The sequence below is a fragment of the Ostrea edulis genome, chromosome 7 (assembly GCF_947568905.1).
Source record: "Ostrea edulis chromosome 7, xbOstEdul1.1, whole genome shotgun sequence".
Classification (NCBI taxonomy): Eukaryota; Metazoa; Mollusca; class Bivalvia; order Ostreida; family Ostreidae; genus Ostrea; species Ostrea edulis.
The window spans coordinates 24,908,773-24,932,384 of record NC_079170.1 but is presented as its reverse complement, the minus strand read 5'-3'; the positions used below and the strand labels follow the sequence as shown (position 1 = coordinate 24,932,384).

General features: G+C 35.5%; 2 protein-coding genes across 2 annotated transcripts; one reads left to right on the top strand and one right to left on the bottom strand.

The window, feature by feature from the left end:
• Positions 1 to 12,861: 12,861 nt before the first annotated feature.
• On the bottom strand, positions 12,862 to 14,641 carry LOC125654915 (5-hydroxytryptamine receptor 1A-beta-like). Its single transcript, XM_048885021.2, has one exon. The coding sequence runs from the start codon at positions 14,519 to 14,521 to the stop codon at positions 13,244 to 13,246; it is 1,278 nt and encodes a 425-aa protein (XP_048740978.1). The 5' UTR covers positions 14,522 to 14,641; the 3' UTR covers positions 12,862 to 13,243.
• Positions 14,642 to 19,555: 4,914 nt separating this feature from the next.
• On the top strand, positions 19,556 to 22,744 carry LOC130046244 (keratin-associated protein 5-6-like). The gene is made up of 4 exons (XM_048885022.2): positions 19,556 to 19,716; positions 20,458 to 20,704; positions 21,962 to 22,000; positions 22,263 to 22,744. The coding sequence occupies exons 2-4, from the start codon at positions 20,464 to 20,466 to the stop codon at positions 22,580 to 22,582; spliced, it is 600 nt and encodes a 199-aa protein (XP_048740979.2). The 5' UTR covers positions 19,556 to 19,716; positions 20,458 to 20,463; the 3' UTR covers positions 22,583 to 22,744.
• The last annotated feature ends 868 nt before the right edge of the window (positions 22,745 to 23,612 follow it).

The window sequence follows — 23,612 nt, the reverse complement described above, 5'->3', positions numbered from 1 at the left end:
TTAGTTTCATTTTATTGAAATCCTCTACAACCTGAAGGTAAGGTTTTTATTCCCCATCCACTCATTTACGTCTATTTTGGGATATCATTTCATATCGCTACTATTAACGCAATATGTCAACGTTGGCATGATATAGGGGCTCTATCATATATCAATGAAATATTCAAGACTTTCTGATGGCTATAATTTTGCCCCAAAAGACTCTTAACATTACAAATAAAATAATCAAAATACGGATGTATATTTAATTGCTGTTATAAAATTTAGAAATTCATTTCAAAATTAAGGATTATCTCCCTCGTGCATAGCTCACATCCTTAGACGAATTTGACTCCACTTTTTTGGCACGCTGTTTTTGGCTATAATGGCTCTAACACTTCATTGTTATTTCGAATTTCAAACATTTCGGTTGAGCATCACTGAAGAGACATTATTTGTCGAAATGCGCATCTGGTGCATCAAAATTGGTACCGTATAAGTTTTACATGTATATAAAACAAAACACCCAGCATGTTCTGTACACATTGAATACAATGATATTTGTGAACAAGTGATGATAGTAAACGGCAATCAATCTCATGAAAGGTGGAGATAATGAACAATGATCAATCTCATAACTCCTATAAGCATTACAAGAGAAATAGTAGGACAAAACCGGGCCCCTGGATATACAAGAAGTGGGATCAAGTGCCTAGGAGGAGTAAAAATCCCCTGTCGCAGGGTCACACCCGCCGTGAGCCTTATATCTTAATCGGGTAAACGGAATTATCCTTAGTCAAAATCAGTGTGCCAACAACGGCCTACCAATCGGTATGAAACATGTCAGACATCATTTGACTCAATGATAGGTTGTAATGCCAAACTAGGTCGTTATAACGACTTTTGAATTTGCGAAATTCACCATCAACTTGTTTGTCGATAGCCTGCTTCCATTTAAAAACTGACCATAAGCAGAAGAAGCTCTTGCGTATCGAACCAGTTGAGAGATATAAAAATTTGAACGAAAATTAGTATTGTTAATAAATTAAACGCCATTGATGTATCTTAATGTCTATTTGAAGGTCACGGCAAAAGCATATAAGCTTTAAACACATATAGCATTCATCCCGATCGAGATAAAACGTTCACAGAGCGTAGTACCGGTCAACATGGGGTGCTTACTCCTCCTAGGCATGTAAGCCATCTCTGGTCTGCCCAGGGGTCCGTGTTTGACCTACTCTTAACCTTTCATTCTTTCTTGTCGTTATAGGATTGATCACTGTTCGTCATCGTCACCTTTTCATTCAAAACATATTCCAATTACTCTATAGCCAACAATCAAGTCAATAGGGTATAATTTTTACGACATTATTATTACCAGTAGTATTTCTATAATTCCTAATCTGATTTTTATGCACTAAATTTATGCTTCATCTTCGCAATTAGAAAATCACCATCCGTGTATGTAGAGATTTGATCATGCAAAACTATTTATCCTATATCATCTAATCTGTATGCATACAAAAATGTTAACACTTTCCATATGCTTACTGTGGAAACTATATTATCTACACCACCTATACATTTTATATGCCATTGATTTGTTTGTAGAGTTCCACTAACTAAAATCTTACTTGAAAATAGAAGCGCTCCTGAATATCCTAGTCATCATCTTGATTCTACCTGTAGCATGTGAATAAAAAAGGCGTTGCATACATCATGATATATTAATGATATTGTGTGGTTTTAGAGTGATATATAACAATCATATGCCTTTTTAAATAAAGGCCCGTCTGTGCAACTGAGAATTTACAAAAACTACAGAACCTATCAATTTTGATTTTAAAATAAGTCAACTCACACCCAGCTCCTATGACGCGAAGTAGGTTTAACACCGAATGACTTGATGCACTGGAACACTCCATATGATGACGTCACACAGAGTGCGAATATAAAATTTAAACTAAATTGGTCTAGCACAAAAGTATGCTATCAATTTTTTTTTCGGTGATTCTTTTATAAGGTAAAATGGAATTGGATTAAAATCAATGTTATTGCTTGATAAATCGTGTCCATGGTTCTGTTGTTGATTAAATTTGAAATATGTAATTGATTATGTACATTATGAACTGGTACCGGATGAGACCGCAAAAACCGAGGACCCGTGTCACATCAGGTGTGGTACGATAAAGAACCCTCCCTTCTTAAAGGCCATGAGCGCGGATCAATTTATTTAGCGTATGCACTTGTGACGAAGCCGTTTCTGTTGATATCATTTGTATTCCTCAGTAATAAGGAATACGTAACGTCATAATGTGACGTCATATTTATATCAACACGGTGCATATCACATACAATTGAAACTTACATTCACATTCTCAGAATATGTACCGGGACAGTTTTATTGGATACCGTGTATATGAGTCCTTTATGAATAGAATCGCTGAAATACGCATTGAGGATATTCCAAAACATTCATTTTTCTTCCCTATACTTCGTTACATTCATGCATTTACCAAAGGAGATTATAAAGATATAAGTGTGTATGTACGTTATCAAAATGAAAATTGATGTACATGTTAATTGGTCATGTCCAAATGTGCTTCATACGGAATATCTTACATCTTTTTTTAAACACAGCTAGTGATAAGTGTCGAATTCCGGAGTATCTTCATGGAAAATGGATATACCTAGATAACGGTATCACATTCAACATAATAATCACAGCTTATAGATGGGAGATCAACCACAATCGGATTTATGACCGAACAGAGTTGATGTGTGAGGAGTTATACGTCCATCCCAATCAGAATTATCAAGGCGATGGTGGCAATAACGTCACAATGATTATGTCTACAAGGTATGTCATTTAAAGTATAAGTCTTGGTGTTGTATCCCGTTGTTAAGCTTCAATTGCTATTGGGATCCCACCCTTGTTGGTCCGATCCCTGGGAACATGCTTGAACTTAAAGTCAATTAAACATAGTTTAGCTTTGTGGGTCTTACGAAGATATTTTTCTACAAAACAAAATATATCATTATTTTATTTTCAAAAAAATAATTGATGTTTTTTCTTGTCTTGTCCAGCCACATGGGTTTGGGTTTGAAAAACATGAATACACACAACATAGCGACGCTGAAAATTGATTTGACAAATTGTAGGTATCGCATATGATTTAATGTATATTGCATATAATTTGTGGAAATATCCATATCTAAAACCTTACTTAGGCTCGGGTATATTTGAACAATTTTTATTTTGAATATAAAATGGAGAATGCTTACCAATTTGTACCCTTATTGTTTTTAAATTCCTTCTTCAGGTCGTATACCAAGTCATGGATTTCTTTTTCACAATAAACTCAGTCAATCCATAGTTCACTGTATAGTCACACGGCTCCTGTACAGCTGGAGAGGGAAAACATATCATGGAAATAAAAGTGCAATGAAAATTGGTCTTTGCAAATTTTATCGGCTAACGGAATAAAGAAAATGATTTAAATATTTGCAATGTCTTGTCTACGACAATTTCAATACCCACACATACAACAATCACCGAGTAATGATTTGTTTTTCAATAAGTGTAACGTTGGCACGGTTAATGGAACAAATGGCATGTGTATCGTAACGGTAATTAAGAACGTTTGGATTGCAGAAAGGCAACATTGTGTATACTTAGTATGCATACTATGTATTTTAAGTGACATATTATATTCCCGGTATTTGGTATGAATAATATGTATTTTTCAAGTGATCTCAAACATTAGACAACAAATTAATCCACAAGAAATTGTGTCCATTAGAAAAACAGAGAACTTTTCCCCAACAAATATGTACATACCCACAAAATCTAAGTAGATGAAATAAAGGTATAGACAAATTAACTCTACAGTTAAGCTGTAAAGGCTGGAAGAGAAAGAAAACTCCTACATGTACTCATCGAAATTAACATGTGTTACATATCGCAAACGCGATTGAACATGCATACACAGAGCTATTTTCATTCTTCATCAGGAGCATGAATTATACACGTTTGTAATCGAAAATGAGACGATAATCAACGGATGAATTTCATGCCTCTTATAAAGAATAAAAAATTAAGAGTAGTCACCAGAAAATCCCAGAGGTAAAATCAGGTCTCTAGAAGGAACAAGCATCTCCTGTTGACCGGTCACTCCGCCGTGGGCCCTATATTTCTATCGGATAAACGGAGTAATCCGTAGTCACAATCAGTGTCTAAAGAATTGGTTTGTAAGATTGAACACTGTTCGTTGTCTTCGCCTATTATTTACAAAATTCATATACTTATTGTCACTCCGTCATAATTGTTGTGTTCGTAGTGCTCAAATATTCCACAAACAAAATACACTTTTGAAAGATAGATCAATTAAACTCAAACTTTATGAAAGATTAATCGAATATGCTGTTTTCATGCATAGTGAAAGAATTTCCCAACCAGCATGCTTCTACTGTGTTGATGTATTATGGAGAACGCCAAACGTTTTACAGTTTCGAAAAGGTAAGCACATTTAATCTAAATGTAACTGATAATAAATAGATCACTGTTGCTTAACGTCTCAAAGATAATATTTTGCTTATATCTATACGGAACGGACGCAGAGGAATTCCCAAAACAGAAGATCTCTGCTATATAGTCGGGTCGATGTAGTGAGATTTCTTTATGAAAGGCGAAGATAACGAACAGGGATCAATCTCATAACTCCTATCAGCAATACAAAACAAAGTTGGGCAAACACAGACCCCTGAATATACCGGAGATGGGATCAAGTGCCTAAGAGGAGTAAGCGTCCCCTGTCGACCGTTGACACCCGCCGTGATTCTTATATCTTAACCAGGTAAACGGAGTTATCCGTAGTCAAAATCAGTGTTCCAAGAACGGCCTAACAATCGGCATGAAACACGTCAGACAGCATTTGATCCAATGTTAGGTTGCATTGGAATCCATTGTATGACATTTTAAACAATATCAACGTTTTATACCAGCTATACATACACGTTATAGTATGAGGATGCACTTTAGATGACCAGCTGCATGCATAGCACATTGTGTTTGATTTCGAAATTGGTATTTCGTATGAACGATATGTAATTGAAAGATCGCTACCTCGACGGGAAACACTTACCGTTTCTAAATCAAGGCTGGCAACTGATAAACAAGTTAATGTTACAGGGGTCTCAACAGTCTCGTTTAATGTCAAATTTTGCTAATTCTATGGTACTTATCGTTGGGTCAAACGCTTTCTGAAATGTGTCATACTAGATGAGAGACCGTTTCTGGAAAAGTTGCTTCGACTAAGGATTACTCCGTTTACCTGATCCAAAAATAGGGCTCATGGAGGGTGTGACCGTTCGACAGGGACCTGATCCCACCTTTCGTATGTCAAGGAATCCTGTGTTTGTCCAAGTCAGGCAACTCTTTATTTTGTATTATTGATAGGAGTTATGAGACTGAACACATTTGTATCAAATAAGAAAGTATTGGACTGCTCTTTTCAGAGAGAGAGAGAGAGAGAGAGAGAGAGAGAGAGAGAGAGGCATTCCGACTCGCTCGATATACCAGTGCCTGCGGAGCGACGTACTGATGCAACCATTTTCACCCACCCGAGAATGTCCGGGTCTTTGGTCCTGACTGTAACAGAGTCAAAACGTTTATATATCTAATACTATCACATAGTTACTGTGACATTATATGTGTTATTTGTTGTTCTAGGGCCCTGTATAAATGTCCAGTCAAGAATGAATGCCATATTAAGTAATGTCTGTCCATCAGGTAGACTACAACGTCAACAGTCCTGCAACGATGATAAGAACACGCTGTTTCGTAAGTCAATTTTATGTTTTAATACATCAAACACGCCATGTAATCTATTTATGAATCTAAGAAGATCTTTTATTCACACTTGAAGAATTCTTGAATATGTTAAATCTAATTTTGTGTAAAAGTTTTACATAAGAACATGAGTTTGATTATTTCATGAAAGACGATAAGGTTAGCATTTAAATAAAACAAATAGCTTAGAAAAGTTCTAAAGCATTAGTGTGTGCCATAATTAAAATCTATTTCTCCCTGAAATGATAAATTCTGCACTAATTGTTTGAGGGTATAAGTTAAGATTGGTGAAATAAGATCTGCACTGAAATATTTTTGGTATACAAAAGCATTTTAGAATGCAACTAAAACAAATATATCGGATCATATATCGTTTGGTAAACCCAGAGATCTGGTTTAATGTTTTTTCTCTTTTGTATCAGTTGGATCTTGTCATATCTCTAACCTGACTTACTGTTCAGACCAAATGAAGTACTATTCGTTATTTGAATCGGTTCACTAGAATTTACCATTGTTATTGTAATGCCACTCCTACTATTATTGGGTGACAGTTCATGACGGGATAAACTGTTAAATTAAAAGCATTCATCTCAGTATCAATAATGCCAGCCTTCAGTTTCTTAATTTGACGAGAATATGAATAGATTATCAGCATGAAACAATTGAAATAAGTGAGTTATTGCGCATGTACTGGTGAATATCACCGCTCAATGGGTGTAAAATTCCAAGCTCGCGTGTTTCTTACCTTAGGATGTACCAATATTAACTAATCTATGTGTGGTACCTCTATAGTCCATGGTTTCAATTGTTAATATTAAACGTTGCAGGAAAAACTCCACAAAAATGAATTGCAATGATACATTTGAGGGTATATATCAGTTCTCCTACGAGATGGATTATGAGGGAGGCGGAGTCTGTAATGACTCCAAAAGTCTGATAAAAGCATGTCAAGATGACGGATCCCCCTCCACGGATAACCAGGTTTTTGATATCACATACGGCAGTTGTCCTGAAGAATTCACATAATTTGTAACGAGTGAGTATCTATGACTACAACAGACTATACACAATGTTTCTGTCTTTTATTTCATTTCCATTTATTTATCCTTACTGATAGAATTCTTAAAATGAAAGTTAATATATATACCAGTGCAAATCCAATGTAAATCAATTTGTAAGTTCAAATTTATAATCGTTTCTTTCATTTATTGTAATGATTCAATATGTCGCGGTAGTTTACTTGCAGAGCAATCATTTCGTAAATGGGAGGGCGTGCGTTCGAGTCCCACTCGTGTCATGACCGCATCAAACCTAAAACGTTAAGATAAGTATTGATTGCTCCTTAACCAAACGCTCGCAATTTAGAAGTGAGAATCACAGGTCCATCAGATATCACCTTAAAAACAGAGGTCCCATGTCGTGGCAGGTGTTGGCACGCTAAAGAATCCTCACTGCCACGGCCCTGAGCGCTAAGCATAGGTCTAATTTGTATAACTTCACCTACCGCTGGTAACGTCACAATATGAGTGACAGTTCTTGACGGGTCGTAAAATCAAAGAATCAATCACCTTGGTCTGCTAAATTTCTCATAGGAACAAACTGCGATCCATTATTAGCTGACCCGTGTTTTGTGTTCTTGAAAGGGAGAATATATTCAAAAGTTTCTACGTGAAAAACTATTTTGCTGTGGTTTTCAACACGACATTTAAATATATCAAATATCAATACTTGTGATTTCCATTAGTGGAACTCTTCAAATTAAACGCGCATAAAGTGGTGATACCGGGACAAAGTAAACATAAGGCACACGTAATATACGAATCATAATCAACTACAAACCACAACACTGATTAAATTTCTAAAGTTAAAAGAAATTAATTATTTTAACAAGAAACAAGACAAACTTGTTAAACTATGTGAGGGAGAACAAGTACTGAATTTGCTAAATTTGATCGATATAAAGCATCAACCGCAAGAAGAACTGCAACAGAAAAAACCTATGCACTTTCAACATAAAGAAATATTTTTGCAGATAATGGGATCCATATGCTTTTGAAGTTATTCTGTCAGACTATGAAGATATCTTATCATACAATTAGCGCAGGTTCATATGACATGGACTTTGTAAGCATACTTGTAGCCCCCCCCCCCTTCCTTTTCCAATATTTTAAAATAAATTATCTATCTGTCAAACTGAATTTTTTTTTTATTTTGAGATGTTTATTACACTAATTAACACAACTCTTATGTTTCCGAACTTCTTCTAAGCTATTTCAAAACCTACAAATGTCGATGGAATTCGGATTGAAACCATCGACTTTGTGCATTTTTGAAATAGATGTGATGGTGTTTAAAACCATATTAGTTTTATATATTAATTAGTGTTAGGTTTGTTTCATTCAATTTGACTAACGGCTATTTTACAATGGCACCATGTTTTTATAGATATAAGATATATATATATATGTGTGTGTGTGTGTGTGTGTGTGTGTGTGTGAGAGTGTGTGTGTGTGTGTGTGTGTGTTTAAAAAATGGGTATCAACGTTTCGCTTATGTCCCGGTAATCTCGCACTTGCACGTAAGACTTGTTCATTGATGCGCAAGAGCGCGTTACCTCTGACGGACTGATAATAGGAAGTATTAATAATACCCATTTTCATTCATATGTCGATTCGATATATCCCAGTTAACTCTAAATAAAACAATCCACAGTCTTCCCTATCATCCTTATAGTTGGATATCCAATTCAGGATAGATATCATCGTTAGAATTATGACACAGTTTTGTGGCAAATATGATTTCAGTTTCTTCGTCGTCATTTTCTAATAATTATGTAACGATATTCATGTATTATCTCATATGATGTTTATTACTCTCAACTGATAAGATGAGCGAGGACATGTTCTGCGTGGGATATTTTTTTTTAAATCAAGAGAGTTTACTGATAAATAAATTGATGTCACAGGGGTTTCAATAGTCTCGTTTAAGTCAGCATATCGAACATTTCAACAGATTAATGGAAGACCTGATCACCAAAGGCTACCTAGATATTGTCAATGAGGAACTCCAGCATATCTTTAATTTCAACTTCAGGGAACTTGTGCTTGGAATCTTAGTGGTGTTTAATGGAATATTTTTAGATGAATGATGAAAAGATATGAATATTTCCTTGTTAATAACAATAATGATGAAATTTATATAGCGCCTTATACACTGTACAAAACAAATTACCCTAAGGCGCTTTACAAGGGTAAGAAAATGAATGCAACGCAATGAATGTGTGTGTGGGGGGGGGGGGTGAGTATCTGTGTGTGGGTGTATTTGAAATCAGTCACAGTTAATTCATGTTAGAATCTAAAACGCTAATTTTAAGACGGTTTGATTTTAAAATTTTAGAGATATTGACTTCTTGGTGTCTCTGGGAGGTCATTCCATAGATGTGCTGCAGTACAGCTGAGTTCTTTTTTATTCTGATCTGTAGCACCACAATTCCCGACTTCGATTCTGACCGTTAAGGTTGATTTGGCTCGTACATGTATTCATTTAAAAGAATTCCGATGTACAATTTTATTTTATTGGAGACGCAACTTGCCTTTTTTTCGTTTTGTTAATTATCGTGATGAATGGTCATCTACAATGTTAAAAAGTCATACATTATCGATTTTGGAAAAGCTATTAAAAATGTACTGAACATTCTTTGGAATATTTCAGAATCCATATTTGCTAAACACCACTTTTCTCATGAAAGGTTAAGACAACTAACAGTGACCAATATCATAACTCCTATAAGCAATACAAAGTAGATAGTTGGCAAACATGGCCCCTTGACACACCTGAGGTGGGACCAGGTGCCTAGGAGGAAAAAACATCCCCTTTCGACCGGCCACACTAACCATGAGCCCTATATGTTGATGAGGTAAACGGAGTTATTCGTAGTCAAAATCAGTGCCCCAAGAACGATCTAACAATCGGCATGAAACACGTCAGACAATATTTCACCCAATGATAAGTTGTATTAACAAACTAGATCGTTATAACGACCATAGAATTTGCGAAATGCTGCCTTTAATCGGGACTGTTGAAGCCCCTGTATGTTGTGGTATATGATGTTATTTGCAAATACAAACTAGCACTCGGTTGAATGCAGTATGATGTTTTTATACCAATTGTCGGGTCATCCTTTCCATACTGATTTTGGCTACGGATTACTGCGTTTACCTGATCGAGATGTATGGCCCATGACAGGTGATGTTTACTGTTCCTAAGCACCTGATACCACCTCTGGTATGTTCAGTGATATGTGTTTGCGTTCAACTTAATTTTGCCATTTTTATAGAATTTATGAAATACATCACTCTTCGTTACCTTCACTTATTCGTTTAGCAACTTAAATTTATCACTTGAACAATTACATAGTTATCCACAAGGTTCGTGAATATGGTTTTTGGTATAATTTTTCCACCAATATATCGTATACTATTATCGTATTTTCAGACAATTTGTTTCAAATTTTCAAATATTTAAGCTGCCTAGTCAGAAATTGGTGCTAATAAACTAAGATAATAGCATTCTCTTTAGTTGCATACCAAGTTGAATTCTGATAAGAAATACTTTTGTCTGATGAGATAATAATAGAAATATGCCACCATAATGGCCAGGGGAGATGTCCATGTATGGCATGGATTTTGCCCTTTTCCATCTCAGTCTAATAAATCGACCCTGTGAGAATATGGAAGGCGAAGATAACATAACTCCTATAAGCAATAAAAAAAATAGAGAGTTGCACAAACACGGACAGTGTATATTGACTTAACGATATTCAAGGTCTTTTATTTAGTTTGATGTTTGGATCCTTTTGATACTTGAAGAGTTCATTTACTTTCCATGAATAGTTTTAAAAAAATTAGTATAAAATCTGTTTGGCATGTCAACAATACAACACCAGTAGCGCCGTATTTCGTTTACCTACATATATATGCTGTGATAAAATCAAAACGTACACAATTTGCATGTTGATGTAAGTTTTCTCACCGACTTAAGAGATCTGCATTGTTACATGCACTGTTCGTTATCTTCACCTTTCATGCATACATGTGTTGATTAACGTTTTCAACAATTTGTGTATGTACAAATGATGCTAAAAGAAAAGTTGAATAATATTTTGTACGGTCTTGGTACCAGTGTATTGGCACATGGTCTGTCGTTATGTATGAACAAAAGTATAAATTCGCAACAGTGAGCAATGTACTCGCACGAGATCCCAGAGAGAAATTCAAGTGCATGGTAACTAGGCAATTACTCTAAGAATGCTAGAATGATAATGATTTAAAGGAAAGTTTAGGCTAACAAATATTTTCAGAAACTTAAACTCCCTATAGTATAATTACAAATATTTCAGACGCAATTTGTGTAGATTGTATCGCCTTCTTTATTCACCATCGGGAATCTATTTTTAAAGAGATCACTGTATTTTATTTTATTTGTTTTACAGTTAACTCTTGAGCAGCAAAAGGGACCTCATGAATATTGGGTGATGTCTCGTTTCTCTGAATGCAAGCAATTGCAAAGTATTTACCCTAGCACCCGAGCGATTGATATTGAGACGTAAAAGTAAATGTGAAAATTGATGTACACTGCCGTTATCTTCCTGAGAACTGTCAGATAAAAAAATAATTGTAAAATCAAATTCATTTTTCGTTTCGTAAAATAAAATTTGCATGTAAAGGGCATAGAGTATGTTGTTATTGTGTACACTATATTTAGTCAAAACTGGAAGTTGAACGCACCACTGGGAGAGCTCTAGATCTGCTGCTGTGCGTTGCTGTTGTACTGAGAGGGGGTCAAACTATGGAATCAAGCATGCACCACAGAAGCTCGATGTTGAAAATAATGAGATATATAAAATCTCAAAAACACTATTTACTTGAATTATAATTGATGGTAACTTTGAGCGGGCGATTAACGTACACTGCTTGCATTATCACAATGTAATTTTTTTTAGATATCCTCGTTCCTGAGTTCCTCACCTTATCTATTCGACACCAATAATGGTAAAAGTGTTGAAGTAAATCTTTTCAATTATTAGCCTATAAGCTTCTCAAATGACGACGATAAAATACTTATTGTTGTCCTAGTTAACGGACTTCAGTCTGATAAGTAAAATATAATATTTATATACTAAATTAGAGTAATCAAAATTAAACAGGCGAATCTTTTTATGTATCTTTTCATTCTTGGAAGTATTGCTCTAAAATATCATTGGTTTCCTCAGAAAGATGGATTAAGTAAATTTAGAAAATTGAATGACTGTAATTGACAGTTAGAACAATCGTCGATTCAACAAATTATCTGATTTCTGGGAGAACTAATATACAATTCTTGAAACTTAGAAACATTTATTCGAGTGACATATCTATGACAGATTTGGAATAATAATGGTTATTTGTTTTATTTTGAAAATAGTGCCATCCAGTTAAAGTTACTTGTTGTACCCTCAGCATGTAAATAAACCAATTTAACGTTCTTTTTCCATGTGAGATTCAGACGATTGTTTAGATCCACGCGTTTTGGGGGATTTTTTTTTGGGGGGGGGGGGTGTTTATTTGGGGGGTTTTTTTGGGGGGGGGGTGTTTTGTTTGTTTTTGGTTTTTGTTTTTGGTTTTTCTCTTGCACATCCTAAACTTCCTCTTTTACCCTATTAATTAAACCCATCAATTAAAAATTTCAAAATGCAGCTACACTGCAGTTACACCATATTGGAAATATGAACTCTAAACTTTTGTAATTATTTCTTTCCTGTCTATTGTATAATGCGATGGCTAAAAGACGTTAAACATCATATAAGAACGTCCATGCACTGGTGATTTTCCTGATTATACGACAGTTAATCATCGCCTAAAATGTCGAGCCGACTCATTTCTTATCCAATTTATTTGATATAATTGTGTTGATCGATGAACGACCATCAGTTGCGAGTACAAGAAAAGAATGTATGATGCTATTTGGAATCAAAAATCAGGGAAATGATTGGATCATCTATAGCTAATTCCTTCATTTTATTCCATGGTAAATACATTAAATTATACATGCTATCAAATATGCATAACATTTTTTCTGTTAATTGGAAAAGTTCCAATACTGGGTTAAATACGTTTTCAATGCTGAACTAAATGAGGTTACAATGATTACAATACAGGTGTCCATAGCTCTGAGATATATGGAAAATTGATTCTATCATGAAACATGTCAAATACTAATAAATGGAGCATAAAGTATCTAAATACGCACGGATTCTATCGAGATATTGTCTAACATTATAACCATAAATTAAACCTCAATCGATCTCACGCATTATTGCAATCAATTAATTTTATAAACGTTTTTACAACTGTTTTCAAGTATTTTGATTCTCCATTAGCCTTTAAAATGACAAATCAAACATGCTTTCCATTTCCTAAAATGCTTCTGTAGCTGTTCTCTAAATTTCGCATCAAAATAACCATAAATGAAAGGATTGACAATGTGGTTCAGAAAAATAAATCGAGCTAAATAGATCCAAGCGACTGTTTGACCTTCCGACAGTGTAATGAAATTGAAATCTTCAATAGCATACGACAGGATCAAGATGACAAGTGGTGGGATGTAGGACAACACGTAAGCAATGATTATCACAAGGAACATTATTGTGATTCGTCTCTGCACGGATTCCCCTTTGCATTTGGAGTGTTTATTTTCTGTGTTTTCATCCTGATTATCCGGACCCTTATGATGAAGATAGTTTTTTGAAGTAGCGTCTGATGACTCTTGAGTAGTCTCATGGTGTACTTTTTTATTACTGTTATATTTTATCTCACTCAGTTTTATGGGTCTACTTTCTTTTCTTTCTTTTATGTGTTCTACACTGCCTATTTCTGTTTCAGTTGACTGGGTTACATTGGACGACTCTGTTTCAGATATAGGATTGGTTTCTTTACTTTTCTCGATTACTTTCAATTTAGATCGAAAAGAATGTTTTACCTGTTTTAAGACAGGGGCATACAGTCCGGCCGTAACAACAAGGTTTGCGACCATTATGAGAGCCAATAATCCGAAATACGCAGTAATTCTAGGTGACGTATCGACTGAAAATTTGCATATTTCTGTTGTTACGTTGTGGTTCATAAACGTATCCACCGTCTGTAGAACCCCGGATGTTGCTAAGAGAGGAGCAGAGTACAACACTGCAAACCCGCACGCTAGTGCAAACAAAATTCTTTTCCAAAATAACGTCATTTTTGGACCGAACGGCTTGCACACTAGTAGGTACCTTTGAATGGATATAATGAGTAGCACGTGAGCAGACGCTCCTGGTACGCATGTTTGTAGAAAAGATAACACTCGACAAGCGGCATCGTTTGGGTAATTGTAGAAGAACGTATTATCCATGATGTAGAAAGGAGGGCTAGTGAAACATGCCACAAGATCAACGATAGCCAGTAACGGGATGAAGTAGCGCTCTCCTCTCTCCTTGATACGGAACAGGTAGAAAATAACAATAGTAGAGTTTCCGATGATCCCGATCACAGCACCAATTACAATCAGGATAGAACTGCTGAGAGAAATATCGGAGTATCTCTCTAATAACAGTGACTGATAATCCGTGTCGTTTCCCATTGCTACAAATCTCATTGCAAATAGGAAGTTGATATGCATCAAATACGCTTTACTTCCTCGTCCTGAATCCACTTAGTTCTTTATGACTTTAAATAGCTGCGGTTTGATATCGTAATGACGATCGTGACATTGAAAAGTTTTATATAGCCAATCCCATGCATAAATGACTGTATATAAAATGTTACATAACATTCACTATTTCAGATAGGGGGATCGTTGAAGATCACTGATGCCTAAACCTTTTGAGTTACTATATATTCATATACATCACTCCCGTGGAGATCTGAGTCAGAATAGGTCCTCAGTCCCCCTTGTTTGACGTAAGAGGCAACTACATGGGGTGGTCCTTCGGATGAGACCGCAAAAACCGAGGATCCGTGTCATATCAGGTGTGGTACGATAAAGAACCTCCCTTCTCAAAGGCCATGAGTGCCGAGCATGGGCTTAAACTTTACAGTCCTTCACCGGCAATGGTGACGTATCCATATGAGTGAAAATTCACGAGAATGACATTAAACAATATACAATCAATCAATAATGTACATCACTAGTAATGCATTAGAAAATGAATTCTCAAATAGTTTCCAGACATCATTCTAAATATGTCTGTACTGCAATGTCGGCTCAACTACGTCCGTCTGATGACAACTAGGGAACTAGGTACACATCATCTATCTACCAGAACCAGATGCATATACCAGGTATTCAAGATTGGTACTGCCCTTCCTTCAGCGGTCCACAAGATATTCAGAACAGCTGAAGGTCTGGTAAGCAAATGCGATACAAATAGTCCTGCAATATTCCCGTTTTGCTATTTTTACTTTCAAAAGCAATCATTTTATACAAAAATATAACATTTCTTGAAATTTCTATTGTATAGATATGGATGTCTTGGTTATACGTGCTGGGGAATCAATCATATACCTGTATCAAATTATCTTTTTTACATTCGCAAGAAAAACAAATAGGTTGTTTTTTTTTGTGTGTATAATACTATTTGCACTAAATTGATTGTTCCAGAGCCTTGTGTTTATTTCCTTGAATCAAAATTAACACCCGGTACCTATATTGTTCTAGAGCCTCAATATATTTTAGTAGAAAAATTGCATAATGGCTGCATCAATGTTTTTCATGATTGTTCATGTACTAGAAAATTAATTTCTATTATAAATACACTGAAATTCTTATGATTAAAAAAAAACCTGGTCAGACACTGTTATATGCTTTTGGATTTTTAAATTATACTGGAAACTACGATTTTGGCCTTACATATCTACTATCTTTTGTATGTGTAGATTCTGTTTGGATTTATTGTTCAAATACCGTAAGTTAATATTTTGCTATTGTAACAATTTTCTCTCAATTGTTGATTGTAAATAAATATTATTAATACTAAGGGTTTGTTCTGACCCATATCATTTTATTTCATACCGGTCGACAGGGAATAATTACTGCCCCTTGGCACCTTATCAAACCTCTGGTATGTCCAAGAGACCATGTTTGTCCTACTCTTAATTTTTTATCCTTTATAGGAATAATGAAATGGATCACCTTTTTTTTTCATCATCACCTTTTCATTCACTAAAACATTTCACGTGATTAATCCACCAATTAGTAAAGCACGTACCATTTATTATAAGATTAAAAAAAATCCAAGTTCATAATTTGACCAGGATTAGCATTGTGTTACTTCGACCGTGAATAACCCCTCTATCATTGTTCGTCTCGTTGTAGTAAAACACACACACATTTAATATTTTTATACTGGAAAATGCTGTTTTATACGACACGTGCCAATTCTATATTCGTTTATTACACGTGTCCACCTCATCGAATCAGCTAGACTCCAATCTTTTTGATGAAAAAATCTTGTGTAAAGGGGATTTGTATTGAACATTTTCATAATCCGAATGACGTTGCAAAGGTTCACATTGATTTTAAGACGTCTCATATTTACATTTCATATACATTTGGGGATATGCAATGTTTCGACATTATCTTTACACACAAATCATCGTCTCTTGGCTGGGAGTGAACGGTCTCTTTAAGATGTGAAAATCATATTATGTTAGCATGCATCGTACATACTCTATCTAGAATCATTGTTAGAATAGATACAACTATTACACTTGAAGACTTTCGCTAAAGATTTTTTAAAATAAAAAGATGTATATAGGGTTCACAGCTGGTGTGACCGGTCGACAGGGGTGGATCCAGGAATTGCAGTTACTGGGGGAGGGCGCTACTTTATAAGGCAGGGGGACTGGGGGCCACCTTGAGGCCCCCAATGGGTCCAGGGTAAAACCCTAGTGGGGGCCCAGGGGGCGAAGCCTCCGGAAGCTCCTGGGTTTTACAAATTTTATAGGGCTTGAAATATGTCTCCTTTTCAGTCATTTATACTATTTTCTATCATTCTTAATAAGGTGAAATTGATAAAATGATGCAAATTTTAAGGGTTTTGGGGGGGAAATAAGTTCTCCCAATAAAGTGATTCAAGAAATCAAAAGATTTTGACATTCATTTCTCCAGGAGTGGAAGAAATTATTGTTTATTTTATCCTTTAGTACATTTCTCTAAACAAAATAGCAGGATTTACCATAAATTTGAAAATTTTAGGGGGGGGGGGGCGGTTTCGCCCCCCCCCCTTTAAATCCGCCATTTGATGCTTACTCCTCCTAGGCACCTGACCCCACCTCTAGTGTGTCCAGGGGTCCGTGTTTGCCCAACTATCTATTTTTTATTGCTTGTGGGAGTTGAGATTGATCGCTGTTCGTTATCTTCATCTTTCATACATTAGCTTGATGTTCTTAAGAAGTTTGTATTCAATGGCTTTTTCCTCGTGGTTCGGTTGTATGCGTTTCACTGCAGATGGTATGACGCATAAAACATTCAAGTTCACATACTACCCAAAATCTCACAGCTTCAAATGATTTTGTTTGTTGACGTAGCCATGTTAGGTAGCCAGTCAATTCGAATCCTGGTGCTATTGGTATCTATTCACAATACTCTTTACAAGTTATGCATTTGTTCTTCATTTATTATAAACACCAATAATTAACAAAAATCAAAAAATGCGGTTTATCTAAAGGTAAAATAAGTTCTTGATTATTGAAAATGCTACAAAAGCCGAGTCTGGTCCCTCATGCTCGTGTGTCAGGGAGGGGTACCACGCCAGACTAATGACAGCCGCCTAGCCGGGAGTTTACATATTTGAATAAATATCATTTAACCAAACTTGGATGATTTATTATCTAAAATATGTAACTAAAACTTTGTGGTGATATTAGTTCACAACAGTTCTGCAGCTAACATTGACACTATAAAACGTTGTCGAAACAATGTGAGATTACAATGTTTGATTACATACATATATGTGAAAAGCGAAGATAACGAACAGTGATCAATCTCATCAATTCCACAAGGAATACAGAAAAGAGTTGGCAATCACGGGTCCTTGAACACACCAGAGGTGGGATCAGATGCCTAGGGGGAGTAAGCACCCCGTGTCGACCGGTCATACCCTATGTCTTGATTAGGTAAACGGAGCAATCCGTAGTCAACATGGGCGTACCAAGAATGGCCTTAAAATTGGTATGAAACACGTCAGCAGCATTTGGCCCAATGATTGGTTACTTGGGCAAAATAGATCATTACAACGACCATAGAATTTGCGAAATGTTGACTTTAAACGAGACTGTTGAATTCCCTGTAACACCAACTTGTTTGTCAGTACCCTGCCTCGATTTAAAAGCTGATCATACGCAGAATGTGTGTCACAGTTTCAATTTATTTAAAATATACTTACGCGCTATGATTATATCAGTATTCATATTGGCGCGCATAGCCAATTGAATACAAACTGGTTTTTCAAGTATGCAAGAGTCAGTGTGAATGTTTTGTATTGTACAGGTGGTAATTATTTCTATTTTTAGTTCAACTTTACGTTTGACTGACCAGTGGTCTGAGTTCATAATACTGCGGACCAATGGATTTTACCGAATACTAATTAATTATGCATGTGTTACTAACCCGTGCACTATATAAAGTTAGAAACCCTGCCAAAATCCCCACTCTAAGCCTTGTACCAATACGGTTATATTGGACAGTCCTTGTTAAAATATCGATTCACTCGATGTAACTTAAATATTTTTCATTCATAATACTGGATGCCTGGTAAGATTTACATTTATCTTGTAATTCATTTACTTGTTAAATATATGTAATTATGCAGTCGCATTAATATCATCGTTTATCGTAAATGTTTAAATGTCTTTTAGTTTACGTCTTGTGTTTTATGTATGTCTATTATCTTGTGTGCATGTTTGTGAGTATGTTTTCGTATTTTTTTCTAGGTTTTTTCCCTTCTATTGAAATAAAATAATTGCCTGAGACCGATCCAGTTTTGTGTTGTTTGCAACAAAACAGCGACCCTGCGACATGTGTATATTCATCACCGTGTACAATGCCACATGCGGGGACCGTGATCAGTGTAGCGCGGGGATGTGAATTCGAAGCAAAGAAAGTATGTCAATAAGTATTCAAAGACTGATTGTATTTAATTAAGATAAATCTAGAAAGCCGAAAGTATTGCACGGAAGACACTGGTTATTGACAAGCTAGCACTAACAATTGGGGAGTCTAGAACACGTTGGGAAATACTCAAACACTTCGACAATATACAGTGGTTAGCACGGTTAAGCCTGAATCAATTGTCTATGAATATATTACAACATCGTTTAATTGCGATTTTGACAAAATGAACCTACAATGTATAATTGTTGATTTGGAAAATAAATGATTAATTAATATTTGAATTTATCAAATCATTAACTCGTTTGGTAAGAAATCAGTGCGATTGTCAAACTACAATCTGACTAAAGTACACCTATATTATTATTATATATATAATAGTATAGGTCTGTACCTTAGTCAGATTGGTCAAACTAAAGATATCGGAATAGTATTTCTAAAAGTATCTGACATGGGAATATGAATAGACATGACAATGAAAAGGTCTTTGATAACATTCAATGAATCGCTTTAAAAATGATAACACTGACCCCTCCGAGCTGCCGTATACAGGTATATCAATTTGTCCCTGACCTTCGGAAAGTTCCTGTTCATATAACCACAAAGGAAATGACTTAGTCCCGACGCGCGATTTGTTTCGCCAGTGATACTCCCGATCGTCTGTGTTGTGTAGTGTCTGTTATTTCTAGGAGAGGATAATAAAAGTAGGATTATATTTATTTATATACCTGTATCTAGTAATGTTACGTTAATTTTCTATGGAAGGCACTTAGGTTGAAATTTAGCGATACCTGTGTTTTATTTGTAGTTTCGACATTACTTTGTTGATTGTGTTCGAGCAGGCACGTGATTATATACATGTATCATGCGTGTACATACCGATGTAAACAAAAATTGATAATGATGTTAAAATGTATAATGATCTGATGATTTACGTTTACCGGTGATGAAAGCACTTATCTCTCCATTTCACAGAGAACGATGCTAATAGATGTGATATGATAATATAGTATTTTGTAACTCAGATCATGTCTATATCAAAATAACTATCAGTTTTAACATGCATGACATTTAATGAAAATTCCGAATTTCCTCGTTTTGGATTTCCTGGTCCACATTTCCTGGTCCACATTTCTGTATGCCTTTATCAGCTGCTACGTTGGTGTAGTCATTAAATAGACAAACGCGTGCGCCATGTTTTCCAAAATAAAACGTATATGAAATGAAAAAAATTCTTCAGAAACCCTATATCTGCTCGAATATTGGACAGTAACACACCTATGCTTATTATATGTCATATTTTTTACTATATCATCATCTTGAAATAAGCCTTTACTGGGATTAAAGTCTATACTTTGAAAAAGAGAAAGTAGGCAACATAGGACCTTTGTCGTTTTAGAATATGGTAATATAACAATGTTTTATCGTGATTTTTTACTCTTTAGGTAACTATGTCTGACTGTGGTGATATGGGCGATTGTGACTGTGGCGATTGTGACTGTGGTGATTGTGGTGACTGTGGCGACTGTTGCGAATGTGGTAAATGTGAATGCGACAATTGCTTTACATGTGGTTGCTGTGACGGTTGCGGAGGTGATGACGGATGCTGCGGGAGTGATTCCAATTGCTTTATATGTGGTTGCTGTGACGGTTGCAGAGGTGATGACGGGTGCTGCGGGAGTGATTCCGTTGGTAAATTCATTATTGTGTATAGATATGTAAATAACGTCATCCGCTCATGTGAGTGTTTCTGATCAAAATTGATACGTCGTCGATTGTTGTTGCACATCATATTATATACATACGAGAACCTAGAAGGTCAGACACCGCACTCCCCGTCCCCCAATTTGAATTTGCAAAATATAAACATGTACCATCGATCATGAATTATGAAACATTGGGTTAGTACATTTGTGTAAAATTGTCAAGTTAACTGTCCACTCAATAACTATGTAGTTAGTCAATTGGACTAGAATTCTTTGTCAATGGTACTAACTGCCTTAGTCAATGCACTTTATCTAATTTGAATACGAACATGGTCTAATATCAATACGAACTTGGTATATAGTCAAATTGATTTGATGTACGTCTTCGTCTTAAGGACTAGTTAACGATCATAGGCAAACTAAATGATTTACACGTCACATTGACTATTCCAGATTCGTCAAGTGCACGAATGGTATCATCAATTTGATGTCACACTGTCGTGCTTATTTTACAATGTAGATTCTTGCAGAAAATTACATGAATAAAGTGACATTCTGTTGTGTTAGTTCCCTTTACATTATCTCTAAGTAAATGGCAAAACTATAAAAGGAAAGAGGCTTGTCATCTATATCAGACTGGATATAATTAAAGATTGACCCAGAAAAACAACTTCAATTCCCAAAAATCAATTGGTTTTTTTTTTTTTAAGTTATAGAGGAACAGTAAATGATATTTATACAGCTTACAAAAAAGTTATATCTAGTTGATAATTCTTAGAGAGGGGGGGGGGGGGGTATGGCCTTTCATATTAATGAATTTCAGATCATCTAAGGATGCTTTGTGCCATATAGTCTGTTTCCCTTCAAATGTAAAATTTTGGTCCCCTATTGTGGCCCCACCTTAACCCCGGGGATCATGATCTCCACTTTGTCAGGACCCTTTCATGTAAATTGCAGCTTTTCTTCTAGCCCAGTGGTTCGACATCAATTACGCTGAAGTGGAGAAAGAAAAACGACTCATTGTTTAAAACCACATATTGCATTTTGATTAACATTTAAAGGTTTTATTGTACACTTTCATTAGTGGATAAACAGTAGAAAAGGTATACAGAGTGTTTTGATACTCAAGTTTTTACTCGGCAATCGATTAGTTTCAAATTCGTGAAACTATGTGAATTTAGTTTTTTTGTCAGACATTGAACTTTTGATCACGCCCCGTATATCAAGCCATTATGTATTTCAGATAATAACAGTTTAGATGGGCATGGTGTACATGGAAGGGGTGAGTTGTTACTATATATTTTTGTTTGTATTTGAATACGTGTACGTGTTAATCGGAAATGCATATATAGTTTGCAAATAATACTAGCAATGTCATAGTAGTCATTTTTGTGCTTATTCCCTGTGAATGATCCATGGCATCAAGTAGACATGGCTTTGAATTAATATATCATATGCCTGCGGATTTTATATCGCATTCCCTAGGAATCCTCATCATTAATACAATTCGACAGTAAGCAATGGACTGTATTTTCTCCTAAAAGGTTGCAGCTGGAGTTTCTGTTTCATTGTAACGGATGATGATTGCTGCGATAACGGGGACAGCCGGAGGCGACGAAATCAGAGAAGGTATGAATTGGAGCGGAGACGTCAGATGGAGACACAGGGACCGAGCGTCGTTAATACTGTCAATGGTGCACCAGATAGTCAGCTCCCAACAACTGACTCTGTGTTACCTTCCGATCAGGAACCAAATATAGACAACATGGAGCAACCAACAACAATCACAACACAACCGCCATCTTATGAAGAGGCTACTCAGGGAGAACCTGTTGTTACGTCACAACCTGTTTCAAGTGTTTGAGCAATAATAAGTAGAAGATATTGTCTTATATTTTGTAAAATACCGAAATGATGCAACATTTTTTGAACTGGTATTTGAAACATTTTATATTCGTCATACCTTAGTTTTGTGTGCCATGTTCTTTCTTCTTTGTTTTTATATAAATATGATCAAATGCTGATATTCAGAGGGTTTTTTTTAAAAAATACATTCTACTGATCAAATCTAAAGGATTGGGAACAAGTTCTAATTACTCATTAGGCCCTCTCCTAAAAATGTTACAATATGTCATGCGAGATAATGATTAAAAGGTAAAATACATAATGCTTAGATGAATCTACAAGTTTCATCTATAAATTAATGAACAGCTGAAAAAATATTTAAATTAGCATGCAGACGCAAATTAACATCACTGTACAATATCAATCAATATTGACCAAGTACATGTAAAGCATAAAAGGGCAATCAAAAAGATTATTACTAGCTCTAGAGTAATTTTTACAAGCAAAAAAAAGATGATATACACCTTCCTTGTGCCCACATGAACAAAGTGGAGAATTTGTCATCTTACGTCTATAAAGATCATAATGAAGTATACAGCTGTGACTGAGCTTTGTGTGAAGGATGATAAATCGATTCCCAAAAGAAAAATATGATGGTGGCCTTCTGATTTCTACTATTATGTACTATTACTTTCTCTGCCTTCTACATTTAATAAATCCCACTGTTATACGGAATCCGGTACGAATGATTACTTAATAACCCCAGTCTGTATCTTTGAATATAGAACCCATCGTTGTTTCATGTATCATAACGGGACATATTTTCATGTCTATTTAGAATGATATTAATTAAATAGTTCGGGGTGCTACTATTACAAAGTTTGAACATGGTAGTCATGTTTGCGATATAATGTCTACTTTGTTAAGTTTGCTGCCAGTCTGTTTCTGAATAAAGGGATTCTCTGGATATAAAGACAGGAAGACCACTAGTTCTAGCTGCACATAGCTGTACTTTTTCAAGCTTGTCAGTATCGTGAACAGAACAGTCA